This window comes from Saccopteryx bilineata, chromosome 2 (genome assembly GCF_036850765.1).
Source record: "Saccopteryx bilineata isolate mSacBil1 chromosome 2, mSacBil1_pri_phased_curated, whole genome shotgun sequence".
Classification (NCBI taxonomy): Eukaryota; Metazoa; Chordata; class Mammalia; order Chiroptera; family Emballonuridae; genus Saccopteryx; species Saccopteryx bilineata.
In genome coordinates, this window is record NC_089491.1 from 334,833,786 (window position 1) to 334,849,247 (window position 15,462).

The following is a 15,462-nucleotide window of genomic DNA, read 5'->3' on the forward strand; positions in this document are numbered from 1 at the left end:
ATTAGAAGACAGGAGTGAAGCAGCCCCCACCAAGCTGTGAAAGTCAGGGTGGTCTACGGTAATGAAACACAGATGCAGAGGTGCCGGCAGCCTTCGTTTGTCCTCACTCTTCTTTCCCCCCCCCTCCACATCCCCTTTCCCACTGTGTATCCAACTCTTCTCAACGGCCAGCCCCGCTAACCAACAGCAAACCCTGGCCCACCAGATCCTTGATTAAGGACAGAGAGCGGGAGCTATGTCTGCTGACTTCCATACTGGTCCCCTTCTGCAGAGTCACGCCAGACACTGGGTAGTAACAGTTTGTGAGCCACATGGTGGATCTGTGGGCGAAGCTTTGTACTACACGCTTACATTCTTTGATTTTCATATGTCCTTTAATGAACACTTTATGAAAATAAACAATGTTTAAGTAATTTAAACATTTCAAGCAACCTTCCCTAATTTGGAACACTCTAAGTTCCCCCAAGGAAAACAAATAAATGCAGCTTTTCAACCTAAAAGAAATTAAAAAAAAAAAAAAAGACTTACATCATTAGATTGAAACAATCGAGTCATTGCAAAGAAGGCTTCTGTGGCTTCCGTAGTTCCAAAGTGTTCACCCTAAGTAAAATTTAAAACAACAATGAAGGCTCTTTCTCTTTATTTCTGCAAAATTCTTTTAGAATGCAGGGAGGGGAAAAATCTACTTGTAAAATATTGCCTTTGTGCTATGTTCCTGGAACAGCCATTTATCTACTCCTTATTTAAAATAATTCGATATCACACACCATGCTAGAATAGTGGGCTCTAACCTTTATAGCAGGAAATGTTTTAATTTCCCTGAAAAGCTGTGATTTACAAGGAGGGAGAAAAAGATAGAAAGTGGAGTTCCTAATCAGATTGCAATGTTCTTGTTACACTGCCTACGAGCAGAGATCATACCTTACACCTTTCTATAATCCAATGCCCAGCACGAAGCCTAACATTCGCACAGAAGCGTAGCAGAGATTAAACTGTAAAGAACAATCAGGAATACAGAAAACATAAAGGAACCCACTAAAAAGGCAGGAACCAGATTTGTTAATATAAAAGGCTTACGAGGACGCTAATAGATCTCAATATATTGGCTTGAGCCCCTAAAAACATGCAGATCAGAACTTAATGTGCTCAATAAATCAGCTAAGGTATTTGCCAAAAAATGCAGATTCTGACTCGTGGCTCTGGGCTGAAGCCTGAAATTTTACATTTCTAACTAGCTCCCCCAGTAATGAGAACGCTGCTGACCTGGGAACTTTTTCTTTTTCTTTCTTTCTTTCTTTTTTTTTTTTTTTTGGCATAACAAGATGTTAAATAATCTATTTCACTTATAGTCTAAACATTGCAGATCACAAGCCACCTGAAACATTACCATTTCAATATTTAATGTTTTCATTAAAGCAATCCTATAAAATGTACGGCCCAATCACTTTCAGAACTCCAAAGTTTACACAGAATGTAATTAGTCTTCACTCTATTTGTCATGGGCCTAAGAATAAGCCAATTTTGATGAAAAACTTTGAAAGTTTAACAAGAAAGGCAAGGTACAATAATTTACAATTGCTTCAATTGGAGTACCCAGCTTGCTCACCAGGAAGACATTTCCCATCTCGTTCACAACTATTTCCTGAATATCTAGAACTCCATGTACTTTCTAGTCATAATGGTAAAACTTTAGGCCCTACTTGACTTAAAACTCAGAGAACATAGAGATATGTCAATTCTAGTAGCAATTTAAAAGTATTTTTTCCATTAGCTCTCCTAAGATCTAGGCAAAAGGAAAAACTAAGGTTCCCAAACCTGTTTATGTCTCAGCCTGGGTTTGGTGACTTCCTTATCAAGATAATTAAATGTTTCAACATGAGTTGCCCATCAAAGAGCTATTGGCCAATACAAAAGTATATGCTACTCTGAACCCACACCAGCTACTCAAAACTCTGCTTATAGAAGGAGTTTAGTTAACTTGGACACAATGTGTGCTATGTTAAGTCAAATTATGCCTTAAATGTTTCCAATATGCTACCACAGAGAGATATGACTTTGCGAACTTTATTTAAAAGTATGTTCTTGTTGCCCAATCTTCATTTGCAGACTACAAATCTTTATTATGTCTCTGGATGACATCTTCCATCATGAATATAGTAAAGATAAAATATTCTCATGGAATTCAAATTGGAAACCATAATCATCCTTTTTCTTTTTTTTTAATTAAGTGAGAGGCAAGGAGGCAGAGACAGACTCCTGCATGTACCCTGACGGGATCCACCCTGCAAGCCCCCTATCAGGTGATGCTCTGCCTGTCTGGGGCCACTGCTCTATTGCTCCGCAATAAAGCCATTTTAGCATCTGAGGCAAAGGCCCTAGAGCCATCCTCAGTGCCCAGGGCCAACTTTGCTGGAACCATTCGAGCCATGGCTGCAGGAGGGAGGGAGGGAGGGAGGGAGAGAGAGAGAGAGAGAGAGAGAGAGAGAGAGAGAGAGAGATGGGGGGGCAGGAGAGGGAAGGGTAGAGAAGCAGATGGTCACTTCTCCCTTGTGCCCTAACTGGGAATCAAACCTGGGACTTGCACACACCAGGCCGACAATCTACCACTGAGCAAACCGGCCAGGGCCAACCACTGTCTTAGCGATATAGGTGAACCATCTGGGTTCACCCTAGGGAGAGGGACGTTGTGTGTGTGTGTCTAAGAAACAAAATCACACTTTCTAAGTCTCTAGACATTTCATGAGATTTTAAAATCATCAACAAAAAAATAAATAATGATGGCAAACATAATCCATTTCATTGAGGGCAAATATTTTTGTTGGTGTTGTCTGTTATATCCACAGTGTCTAAACAGTGCATAGGACACTGCAGATGTGTAATAAATATTTGCTGAATGACTGAATGAAAACTTCCTGAATGCTTAATGTGAACGCAGGACTATTCTCAATGCTTGACATTTATTATGTCATTTAATCAATACAGCTTTATAAATCAGATAGTAATCATAATCCCCATTTACAGAAAAAGACATGAAGGCACCAAATGGTTAAACTCAGAATCATATTGTTGTAATGGTGGAATAGGATAATAAATATAAAATCTGAATATTAAAAGCAAAGCTTTAAAACATCACTATACACTACCCACCCACCCCTAAAAAAGGTAAAACATCTATCTAGAACAGGGGTCAGGAACCTATGGCTCGCAAGCCGGATGTGGCTCTTCTGATGGCTGCATCTGGCTCACAGACAAATCTTTAATAAAAAAAATAATAACATTAAAAATATAAAACATTCTCATGTATTACAATCCATTCATTTTCTACTGCTCATGTTCATGGTTGCGGGTGCCTGGAGCCAATCACAGCTGTCCTCTGGGACAACACCAAATTTTTATTGGACAATGCATAACGTACACAGGTTGTTGTATGGCTCTCACAGAATTACATTTTAAAATATGTGGCTTTCATGGTTCTCTCAGCCAAAAAAGTTCCCTACCCCTGATCTAGAACATGTCTAAGGTTTTTCACTGTGTTTTTGGAGGCATATAAAGACCTCTGAACAATTCTGCACAACATGTTTTAATATTAACTAATATTTGTTTAATTCAACTCGTTGAGAATCTATCATGTGCTTAGCTGCTTTAGTACCTCATGCATAAAAATAAGTATATGTCACAGTCCTTGTCCTCAAGAAGTTTTACATATGATTAAGTTAATCAAACATTGTAGATTTTTAAAAATAAGTGAATTTTAAAAAACAATTACACTTTCCAGAAAGTACTTTACTAGATATTATGTATTTCTATTCCAGGACACAAATCTGACAAAAATCAAAATAATTTACCTGGTTCAACAAGTACAGAATCTTTGTAAGAATATGCAAACATCTTCTTGGGTTGATGGGAGTTTCATTGAAGAGTCGAGCCTAGAACAAAAACCAGTTTATATATAGTAAATTTTCTACTTTTTCTATCTCAGATTACAAAAAATCAACTTTAACAAAAGACTATTATTTATTTTAATTACAATATCCAAATAATATTAGCTACCTATAGTTTTCAATTCATTATGGTATGTGATAAAGCATTAAGTGGGGTCTTGATTTTCTATTCTATACTCTCCCTTTCCCTTAGGTCTACTGCTTTAATTTTGTGGGCTCTGTTAAGTAAGAATCACAATATTTCTCTACATCACTTGATTACAATGAGTTTCATATCTATAATTTCCTTCCATAACTTTGCACTAACAGCTCTTGTAGTATGTTATTTAAAATCCTCAACATGTGGCACAGCCTGCATATGTCTGCATTTCTCTCTCCTCTGACAAGCAAGCCCTCTTCTTTTTCCCTCATCTATATTCTCTGAACTCAGTTATATTCCTGAATTCTTATTTTGGATCTCAGCATTTCAGGGGCTCTCTGCACACCATTCTAAAATGGAACGGAAAAGAAGAAACACAACAGACTTCCCAGCCATACCTCCTGTAAGACAGCACTCTTCTCCAGATGCCGAAAAGGATTAGAGCCACTACCTACAGTATAAAACAAAATAGATCTTTAATAGTTTCCCTACATAAATTTATTTCCTACAGAATAGAATGCTTGGGATATCTCGTCTAAGTGAAGTGACCATTTGGCTATCACAGTGATAATCATCACTAATATATATACATATATATACACACACACTAAATAGAATCATTTTGATACTGGAAATATTACTTTCTTGTAAGATCTTACAATATTGCAGGAACCCTGCCTGAAGTCTGTGTCTTCTTTCCCCTGTCCGTTTTCTAGGTGAATGTTTCAAATACCTGTCATGTCATGTCAGGTCCACACAACTAAGGTTAATCAGATTGTGGTAGGGCCCTTGGGAGTTCCCTAAAGGCGAGCACGATTTTGTCTTTCTAACATGTACTGTGAGGCAGAAAAGACTTCAGCAGATAGTCATATATAAACTTAATGATGGAAGGGGCCACGGAGGTATTACTAACCCAACCTCCTGCCACTCCTTACGAGAGCAGCTATGAAACACTGGGTTTTGTGCTGTTTGTTTGCAAGGCGACTTGGTATTTCCTCCATTTGCTCTGGACCAAAGTATCAAGCTCACTTGGGGATGCAGGAAATGTTCTACGTACCACGAGGCAGTTTTGCCCTCCAAGGAGCAGACAGTGTAAGCGTTCCCAGGGAGACTGGAAGGTACAAGACACCTCAAAGCTCCTGTACACATGCACTGTGCCGTGGATCTGAGACCCACTTGGAGCTTCACACTACCGGCAAGCCTCGCCTCTCTCACGTACACACCTTTTCCCTCCGCCACCTGCCTGGCGCCGGCTGCCTCTAGGAGCAGCCCACCCCAGGCGAGCCAGGAGAGACCGCTTGGAGGAGGCACGCCCAGAAAAAGGTAGGCGGCGGTTTAGAGGGAGGAGAGGGTGAGGGGAGGGGGCGGGTCAACGAGCAGGCGGATGTGGCGCGGGGCGCAGGGCTGCAGCGTGCGACCTGGGGAAGGCTCAGCTGCCGGGGGAGGGGCTAGACGCAGGCCCCCGCCGGAACTGGCCCCCTGCACATCGGCGCCCACGCCCCCGAGAGCAGGTGGCGGCGGCCAGGGGGTGGGGAGGAAGGACCCCCCCCCCCGCGGCGGAGTGTAGGCGGCAGAAGCCCAGCGCGTACCAGACTCTTCGTCCTTCTTGTCGAATTTTTTAATCATCTTGGACGACTTCCCAGCGCCCAGACCCACCGCGAATGTCCCAGGTGCCGCAGCCCGCAAGCGGAAGAAGCTGCAGGAAGGCCGGCCCCGTATCACGACGTGGGTTGGGCAACCGGGGCGTCACTCGGGGAAAAGGCCCGCCCTCCCGGCTGTCGCGGCTGCTCTTTTCCCCGGAGGATGCGGCCACGCCCCCTCGTCTTTCCCCAGCCGGGGGGCGGGGCCGGCCAGGCGCTGGGTCCCGGGATCCACGTGGTGGTCCGTGCAGCGAAAGGTCTGAACCCTAGGCGCAGCCTGACCCTTCCCTATGAGAGACCAGGCAGCCCATGCAATAGATCAGGCAAAATGCGGTTTTATTTGGTTGACATGCCCTGGATGGCGACTTCTGCTGCCCTCTCAGTCTCTAGAGACCCAGGCGAGAGGCTTGAAGAGTTTGTTTTTACTTAATGACCGTGGTATTTTTTATAAACCACTGCTGGGCCCTTCCATTCCGGAAGGCGCTCTCCCCGGGCGCAGTTCTGGTAGGCTTCAATTCCAGGAGCGATGAAAGTGTTAGTGGTTCCCGATTTATCTTCAAAGTCGGCTTGTCACTTTCTGACTTCTTGGAGACTGCAACAAAACACACGGCACCGTGGTGAATATGGATTTACAAAGGGTCTAGATTAGGAGACTTAATGTAGGGCACGAAATTGACCCACTTGGAGGGACCGGAAAAGTGGCCTTTACTCTTAGCAAGGGGATACAGATTTTGGAGCACAAAATACCATTCCCAACCTTCCTTATAATTCTGGATTCTTTACCTACTGCAAGACCCAGTTTAAAACACTGCCAGGGTAGATAGAGTCTTCGCTGTTTTGTTCCACTGCTTTCAAATTATTCCATCCACAGCCATATTGACGCTCGTGTAACTTTTATTAAGTCGAGGTGCTTTCATTTGTATATCGTTAGCCTTTTCCTCAAGTGTGTGTTGGCATTTAGTCTCCCGCCTGAGAATGTAACTAAGAAACTCTTTCTACATTTGGCTTTGGTGTCCTCACTTTATCCAGATTCTCTTTCCTCTGTTCTTGGAATCCTCCACTTTGGGCTTTTCCTGCCCCCATCCCTCCCTACTTCTTTGATGCATTATGCTTTGTAAATATCTCTTGAATTCATTTCCTTGTCCTACTGCTAACACCTTAATTCTTGTCCTGTCATCTGTCTCTTGAACAGCCTCCTCCCTCCCTCAGCCTTCGTGGCCCCCATCCAAACATGGACCATTCCTGGGGGGAGGAGGTGATTGCTAGTAATGGAGCTTTTGCTTGAAGTGGGGACATTATTTCAATTTCACAGTAGATTGTCTTTGTTTACAAAAAGCGTTATAATAGGCCCTTTAGATACAGAGGTAAAGCCAGTAGCCACCTTTTTTTTTTTTTTTTTTTTTTTTTTTTTTTTTTTTTTGAGGGAAACTGTAAAGTCAACATAAATTCTAATAAAATGCTGCAGACTGAGATATTAAGTGTTCTGGTTAGAAATGTAAATTGAGTGTGCCCTTAAAAGAATCATGCCCTTGAAAAATTAGAGAAAATCTAATCTAGGTTAGAATCTAGAGTAAGTCTTTCCCCCGTATGGATTTAAGCTGAACCGTCGATATCCTACATACGGTATCATTTAGGATTTAACTCCAACTTTACTAAATGTACTATTAGCTATTAGGCTTGCCTTATCTGGCTTATAAAACTCAAATCTTATTTTCCAGGCAGTTTCCCCTCGAGGAAATTCAGATGCTTCTCAATTTACAATGGGATTATGCCCCAATTAACCCACTGTAAATTGAAAATCTCTAAATTGAAAATGCAACCTACTGATCACCACAGCTTAGCCTAGCCAGTTTTAACTGAATGGATACTGCTTTTGCACCATTATAAAGTCAAAAAATCATGAAGTCAAACTATCATTAAGTCGGGGACATCTATAGATGTTCCTACTTATTCTTGGGCTGAAATTAAATAGGTTTTTGGTGAAGAAGTGACCCTCTTCTCCTTCCTTGGCCAAGGGTATTGGGATCCTAGGCAGAAATAGTGTAGATAAGCCAGGAGATTCCCAAGAATGATTAATGTGCTGAGGCAGGGGTAGGCAAACTGTGGCTCGCGAGCCACATGCGGCTCTTTGGCCCCTTGAATGTGGCTCTTCCCAAAACACCACGTGCGGGCGCACAGGTTATAATAACAGTGTACTTACCTATATAGTTTAAGTTTTAAAAACTTGGCTCTCAAAAGAAATTTCAATCGTTGTACTGTTGATATTTGGCTCTGTTGACTAATGAGTTTGCGGATCACTGTGGGGAATTCAAGGAACTGAGGAGGTTTGAGGTGGAGCCTGTGAGTAGCTTTTTTTTTTTTAAGCAAAATAAATCACTCTGGTGTTCTTTAACTTCTAACTACATCTATGAAGTGTTCAATATCACAGCTCAGATTTAGCTGAATATGGGGAGTTAAGAAAGGTAGGCATGGGGTAGGGTCACAAAGAGGTACAGGAGGAGCAGAGAAACCTGAAGAAGCCATTTAAGGGACAGTACGATATGACCACACACCTCTGAAATGGTGACTGTTAGCTAAGCATACTTTGGGGAGACTCAAATTGCTTGAGGAGAAAAACCCCATAAAAGAAAAGAACCTTATCTTGAAGCCATAGCTGATGAAGTCTGGCAACCCATCAGTTATGCTTCTCATATACAAATGTCTACTGAGTACTCTGTAATTCTTCAATGGACCCCAACTGCCTAGTAGAGAAACCCCTAGCCCTTAATCACATAACCCAGGCCCTTCAAGATCTGGCCCATTTATCTGTTTCATATATTGAGTGTACTATTACTGGTGCTTGATAAGTGTTCAACACTTACTAGCTGCCCCATAACTGTTCTTAAATGATTGATAATGTATAAGGAGCATTCTCGTTACCCTCTTCCATCCCATACAAACTCATCCCAAACCCCTTCCACCCCATACCCTGCCTCATTCCCAAAGAGACTCATGGACTTCTGAGACATAGACTTAACCTTCAGCCCTTCTAGAACAGTTTTCCTCCAAGTGTGATATACATACCACTGGGTAGTTTTAGGTGATACATAGATAAACATTTTAAATTTTAATTATTATGAATTTGATTAAATGTATGGGGGGGAGACCGTATAATTAGTATATCAATCTCATGTAAATGATATAGTATTAACTAGAACAAGAACAAAAACATTAAATCAATAATAGGGCAAATAACAGATTGATATACCAACATGTTTAACATGGTAGGTGGTACCGGTTCGAAAGCACTGTGCTACAGCTTCAGGAACTTTGAGGATTTAGACGGAATCCAATGCCTCGTACCACATGAGCCTCTATCAGTCCTTAGCTCCTGTGCTTCAGGACCTCCATAAAAGATGTCAGTTTGCCCTTATCTCTCGTCCCCATATGTTCTGCCTCCTGCCTACATCTCAGTTCCACAAGCCACTGCTTTGAAAGAGAAGAGCAGGATGACGTCAGAGTAATGGCGGGGTAGGAAGCGATACCGATAAATCTCCCCCAAAACTCAACAAGATCTTCAACCAGAAACAGAAAAACCTATACTTGGAGCTTCCAGATGCTTCGCAATACACCCAAAGGTATGATTGAGTGAAAAATTGGCTAAATATATAACCAAACCCCGAAGGAAATAGGGAGTAAGAAATGCTCCTCCTTCCTCACTAACCTAAACAGGGTGGCTTTCTCTGGTAACTGTGAATATAGAAACTGAGGCGGGCAAAGGGGGTGAATAGATCCAGGCCGCCGCAGCACAAACGGCCGAACCAGGCTGTGGCACAGAGATCCAAGCCGAGGAAAATCTGATCCTGTGGCAACCCGGGCAATACAAGCTAACACTTGCGCCAAACCCAAACAAAGAAAGAAAAGCAGAGTGGCCATTTTACCCGGTCTCCTGGTCGGTGCGCAGTTAGTGGGCGAGAATTTCTTCCTGGGAAAGCCACGCACAGGAGGGAGTGAGAACTAATTCCAACGGTGGAGATTTTCCGTGCTGGAGGGTGTTTCACTCAGAGGGAACCGCGGCCGGCCTCATATCCTGGTTTGCGCACGCAGATAAGGAGTGAGCAATTCCTCCGAGTGCCTCGGCAGTGCGCGCCCGTGTTATCGCACAGAGGGGCAGAGTCAGGGGCCTTTGTGTGGGCCAAAGTGGAATCTCGAGCCGCCCCAGCGCCTTGCAAAAGCCGCGCACGGGGACGGAGTGAGACTCAATTCCAACGCTACAACTTTTCCCTGCGGTTGGGGGTTTCACTCAGAGCGTGAGACTGCTGGCCGGATATCCTGGTCGCAGACAGTGAGTGAGAGTTTCCTCCAAGTGCCCAGGAAGTGGGTGCCCGCTTGTGTTACCGGACAGAGTGGCAGAGCCAGAGGTCTTTGAGTGGGCAGAAAGCCCTCCTGATTATGCTAGCAGCTCTGACTGACTGAGCCTTACCCAGAGCCCTGTGCTGAGTGGAAATAGAGTGGGGAGTTGCCAGCTCTTTGAGCCTCTTACTATCCAGGCAGAGGCAGCAGCAACCCCATAGCTGGATTATCAGGCTACTAATTAAGGAAGGAAAGACTAGGAGAAAGGCTCCAGGAACACGGACTCTCTCACTGTCGGAGCCTATAAATGCTATTGAGCTTCGACTGCCAACGAGACTAAAGCACAATACATGACATTGCCATAGAGACTTATCAACTGCAAACCTCTACCTAAGCGTGCCAAAGGGGCAGAACCCGGGGTACAGAGTCACCGACCAGGAAGAGGGAGAGAAAAGAAAAAGCAAGAAGATAACCTCTCAAAATCAAGAATAATCTGCAGACTTTATAACCTATCCCATTTTATTATATTTGTTCGTTTGTTTCTCTTATCTTCATTCTTGATACTTTTTTTTCCTCCTCCAATTTGGCCGATTAACTCTCTACCGGTCTTACTCTCTCCTCTCCTTGAACTACACTACCCATAAGTGTTACATCTCCCATTATCTTTTCTCTTCTCTTCCTTTCTCTCTATGAGGGTTGCACTCCAAAACCCTTAACTCTCTCTCTCTCTCTCCTTTCTTTTTTCTTCTTTTAGTGGTTACCTCTTTTTTTCTCTCTCTTTCTTTTCTCCCTCTATATTAGTTTCTTCCTTTCTCCTTTACATCTCCTCTCATTCAAACCTCAATAACAAACAAATTATCTTATCTGGGACTCAAACCTATGTTTGTGGCATTTTGGGGGGTTTTTACTTCACCTTTTTAACTCACTAGCAGTGCTCCCATCCCTGGCTCTCCATATTATCTAGTTCTTGTTCCACTAAATACAATAGTAATTTTTTAATTTGTCCCCCCATTTTTCCGTTTTCCTCTTATTCCTCTCATCATAACTCTTAGACAACCAACACCTAAAAGCAAATCATTTCATTCTTGACCCAAATTTTTTCCTTATTTGCTTTTTGTGGATCCATACGCTCTTTTTTTTTCTTTTTTCTTTCCTTTTTTTTTTTTTTTTGCCCCTTTATTACTTTTCCCCAATTCAGGCCCTCCATCACAGGCATTGTTTGTTATAATTCACAGTCCACCACAAGATTTTCTCAAAAAAGAGGGGAGAGGAGAGGAGAGGAAAAAAGGAGGGGGGGAATAATTTCCTTTTTTTTAATTTTTATTTTATTTTTCTTTATTTCATTATTTTTTTTAAAAAAAAAACTTTTCGATTTTTTATTTTTTTTATTGTTATTTTTTTTAACTTTTTATTCTTTATTAAATCTCATTAATACTATCAACAAAACCACCCTCAGATGCCATTAAGGAAGAGAAAATCGAATATCATGGATACAAAAGAAAGAGAGGTAACACAGCTAGATGAGGAAAAATCTATGGAGAAAAAATTTAATATATTGGAAACCTTGGAGCTAAATGACAGAGAATTCAAGATAGAAATCCTAAAAATCCTCCGAGATATACAAGAAAACACAGAAAGGCAATATAGGGAGCTCAGAAAACAACTCAATGAACACAAAGAATATATGTCCAAGGAAATTGAAACTATAAAAACAAATCAAACAGAGATGAAAAACTCAATTCACGAGCTGAAAAACGAAGTAACAAGCTTAGCTAATAGAACAGGTCAGATAGAAGAGAGGATTAGTGAAATAGAAGACAAGCAACTTGAGGCACAACAGAGAGAAGAAGAAAGAGACTCAAAAATTAAAAAAAATGAGATAGCCCTACAAGAATTATCTGACTCCATCAAAAAGAATAACATAAGAATAATAGGTATATCAGAGGGAGAAGAGAGAGAAAATGGAATGGAGAACATACTCAAACAAATAATAGATGAGAACTTCCCAAGCCTGTGGAACGAACTAAAGCCTCAAGTTCAAGAAGCAAACAGAACTCCGAGTTTTCTTAACCCCAACAAACCTACTCCAAGGCATATCATAATGAAATTGACACAAACAAACAGCAAAGAAAAAATTCTCAAGGCAGCCAGGGAAAAGAAGAATACAACATATAAAGGAAGGCCCATTAGATTATCATCAGATTTCTCAGCAGAAACTCTACAAGCTAGAAGAGAGTGGACCCCAATATTTAAAGCCCTGAAAGAGAGGAACTTTCAGCCATGAATACTATACCCATCAAAGCTATCCTTCAAATATGAAGGAGAAATAAAAACATTCACAGATACAGAAAAGATGAGGGAATTTATCATCAGAAAACCCCCACTCCAGGAATTACTAAAGGGGGTTCTCCAATCAGATACAAAAAACAAAAAAAAAACAGAGCCACAAGTAAAAGCTCCAAGAAGAACACAATAAAACCAAATTTAAACTGTGACAACAACAAAAAGAAAGAGGGGGAGAAGATGGAGATTAACAGTAGCAAAGGACGATGGAGAGCAAAAGTACTCACAAAATAGTTCGCTACAATGAACAGGGTAGGGACCCTTTTCATTACTCAAAGGTAACCACCATTGAAAAAACCACCACAGAAGCACATGAGATAAAAAAGATAGCAACAGAGGAAAGATGTATGGAATACAACCAAATAAAAACAAAAGATAGAAAAACGAAAGAGAAGGATCAAACAAGACACGAAACTAACAGAAAGCAAGATATAAAATGGCAATAGGGAACTCACAAGTATCAATAATTACACTAAATGTAAATGGATTAAACTCACCAATAAAAAGGCACAGAGTAGCAGAATGGATTAAAAAAGAAAATCCAACTGTATGCTGCCTACAGGAAACTCATCTAAGTAACAAGGATAAAAACAAATTCAAAGTGAAAGGCTGGAAAACAATACTCCAAGCAAATAACATCCAAAAAAAAGCAGGTGTAGCAATACTCATATCGGATAATGCTGACTACAAGACAGGAAAAGTACTCAGAGACAAAAATGGCCATTTCATAATGGCTAAGGGGACACTGAATCAAGAAGACATAACAATTCTTAATATATATGCACCAAACCAAGGAGCACCAAAATATATAAGACAGCTACTTATTGATCTTAAAACAAAAACTGACAAAAATACAATCATACTTGGAGACCTCAATACACCGCTGACGGCTCTAGATCGGTCATCCAAACAGAGAATCAACAAAGACATAGTGGCCTTAAACAAAACACTAGAGCACCTGGATATGATAGACATCTACAGGACATTTCATCCCAAAGTGACTGAGTATACATTTTTCTCCAGTGTACATGGATCATTCTCAAGAATTGACCATATGTTGGGCCACAAAAACAACATCAGCAAATTCAGAAAAATTGAAGTTGTACCAAGCATATTTTCTGATCATAAAGCCTTGAAACTAGAATTCAACTGCAAAAAAGAGGAAAAAAATCCCACAAAAATGTGGAAACTAAACAACATACTTTTAAAAAATGAATGGGTCAAAGAAGAAATAAGTGCAGAGATCAAAAGATATATACAGACTAATGAAAATGACAATACGACATATCAGAATCTATGGGATGCAGCAAAAGCAGTGATAAGAGGGAAGTTCATATCGCTTCAGGCATATATGAACAAACAAGAGAGAGCCCAAGTGAACCACTTAACTTCTCACCTTAAGGAACTAGAAAAAGAAGAACAAAGACAACCCAAAACCAGCCGAAGAAAGGAGATAATAAAAATCAGAGCAGAAATAAATGAATTAGAGAACAGAAAAACTATAGAAAAAATTAATAGAACAAGGAGCTGGTTCTTTGAAAAGATCAACAAAATTGACAAACCCTTGGCAAGACTTACCAAGGAAAAAAGAGAAAGAACTCATATAAACAAAATCCAAAATGAAAGAGGAGAAATCACCACGGACACTGTAGATATACAAAGAATTATTGTAGAATACTATGAAAAACTTTATGCCACTAAATTCAACAACCTAGAAGAAATGGATAAATTCCTAGAAAAATACAATCTTCCTAGACTGAGTCAAGAAGAAGCAGAAAGCCTAAACAGACCTATCAGTAGAGAAGAAATAGAAAAAACCCTTAAAAACCTCCCCAAAAATAAAAGTCCAGGTCCTGACGGCTATACCAGTGAATTTTATCAAACATTCAAAGAAGACTTGGTTCCTATTCTACTCAAAGTCTTCCAAAAAATTGAAGAAGAAGCAATACTTCCAAACACATTTTATGAGGCCAACATAACCCTCATACCAAAACCAGGCAAGGATGGCACAAAAAAAGAAAACTACAGACCAATATCTCTAATGAATACAGATGCTAAAATACTAAACAAAATACTAGCAAATCGAATACAACAACATATTAAAAAAATAATACATCATGATCAAGTGGGATTCATCCCAGAATCTCAAGGATGGTTCAACATACGTAAAACGGTTAATGTAATACACCATATCTACAAAACAAAGAACAAAAACCACATGATCTTATCAATAGATGCAGAAAAGGCTTTCGATAAAATACAACACAATTTTATGTTTAAGACTCTCAACAAAATGGGTATAGAAGGAAAATATCTCAACATGATAAAGGCCATATATGATAAACCATCAGCTAACATCATATTAAATGGCACTAAACTGAAGGCTTTCCCCCTTAAATCAGGAACAAGACAGGGTTGTCCACTCTCTCCACTCTTATTTAATGTGGTACAAGAGGTTCTAGCCAGAGCAATCAGACAAGACAAAGAAATAAAAGGCATCCATATTGGAAAAGAAGAAGTAAAGGTATCACTTTTTGCAGATGATATGATCCTATACATCGAAAACCCCAAAGAATCCACAAAAAGACTACTAGAAACAATAAGCCAATACAGTAAGGTCGCAGGATACAAAATTAACATACAGAAGTCAATAGCCTTTCTATATGCCAACAATGAAACAACTGAGAAGGAACTCAAAAGAATAATCCCCTTCACGATTGCAACAAAAAAAATAAAATACTTAGGAATAAACATAACAAAGAATGTAAAGGACTTATATAATGAAAACTATAAACCATTGTTAAGGGAAATCGAAAAAGATATAATGAGATGGAAGAATATACCTTGTTCTTGGCTAGGAAGAATAAATATAATCAAGATGGCTATATTACCCAAAGCAATATACAAATTTAATGCAATTCCCATCAAACTTCCAATGACGTTTTTTAAAGAAATAGAGCAAAAAATCATCAGATTTATATGGAACTATAAAAAACCCCGAATAGCCAAAGCAATCCTAAAGAAAAAGAATGAAGCTGGGGGCATAACAATACCTGACTTCAAACTC

General features: G+C 40.3%; 2 protein-coding genes across 2 annotated transcripts in view; both read right to left on the reverse strand.

Annotated features, from left to right (window-relative positions):
* Positions 1-5,808, reverse strand: part of COPG2 (COPI coat complex subunit gamma 2) — a 101,696-nt gene extending 95,888 nt beyond the window's left edge. Inside the window, exons 1-4 of the mRNA XM_066262313.1 lie at positions 5,670-5,808; positions 4,479-4,531; positions 3,846-3,926; positions 529-600 (exon numbers count right to left, since the gene is read on the reverse strand). Coding sequence (XP_066118410.1) covers positions 529-600; positions 3,846-3,926; positions 4,479-4,531; positions 5,670-5,706 — 243 coding nt within the window. The 5' untranslated portion in view covers positions 5,707-5,808. The remainder of the gene's footprint in view (positions 1-528; positions 601-3,845; positions 3,927-4,478; positions 4,532-5,669) is intronic.
* A 334-nt stretch (positions 5,809-6,142) lies between these two features.
* TSGA13 (testis specific 13) overlaps positions 6,143-15,462 on the reverse strand; it is a 100,064-nt gene continuing 90,744 nt past the window's right edge. The window contains exon 8 of the mRNA XM_066254534.1: positions 6,143-6,312. Within this exon, the coding sequence (XP_066110631.1) occupies positions 6,143-6,312 (170 nt within the window). The remainder of the gene's footprint in view (positions 6,313-15,462) is intronic.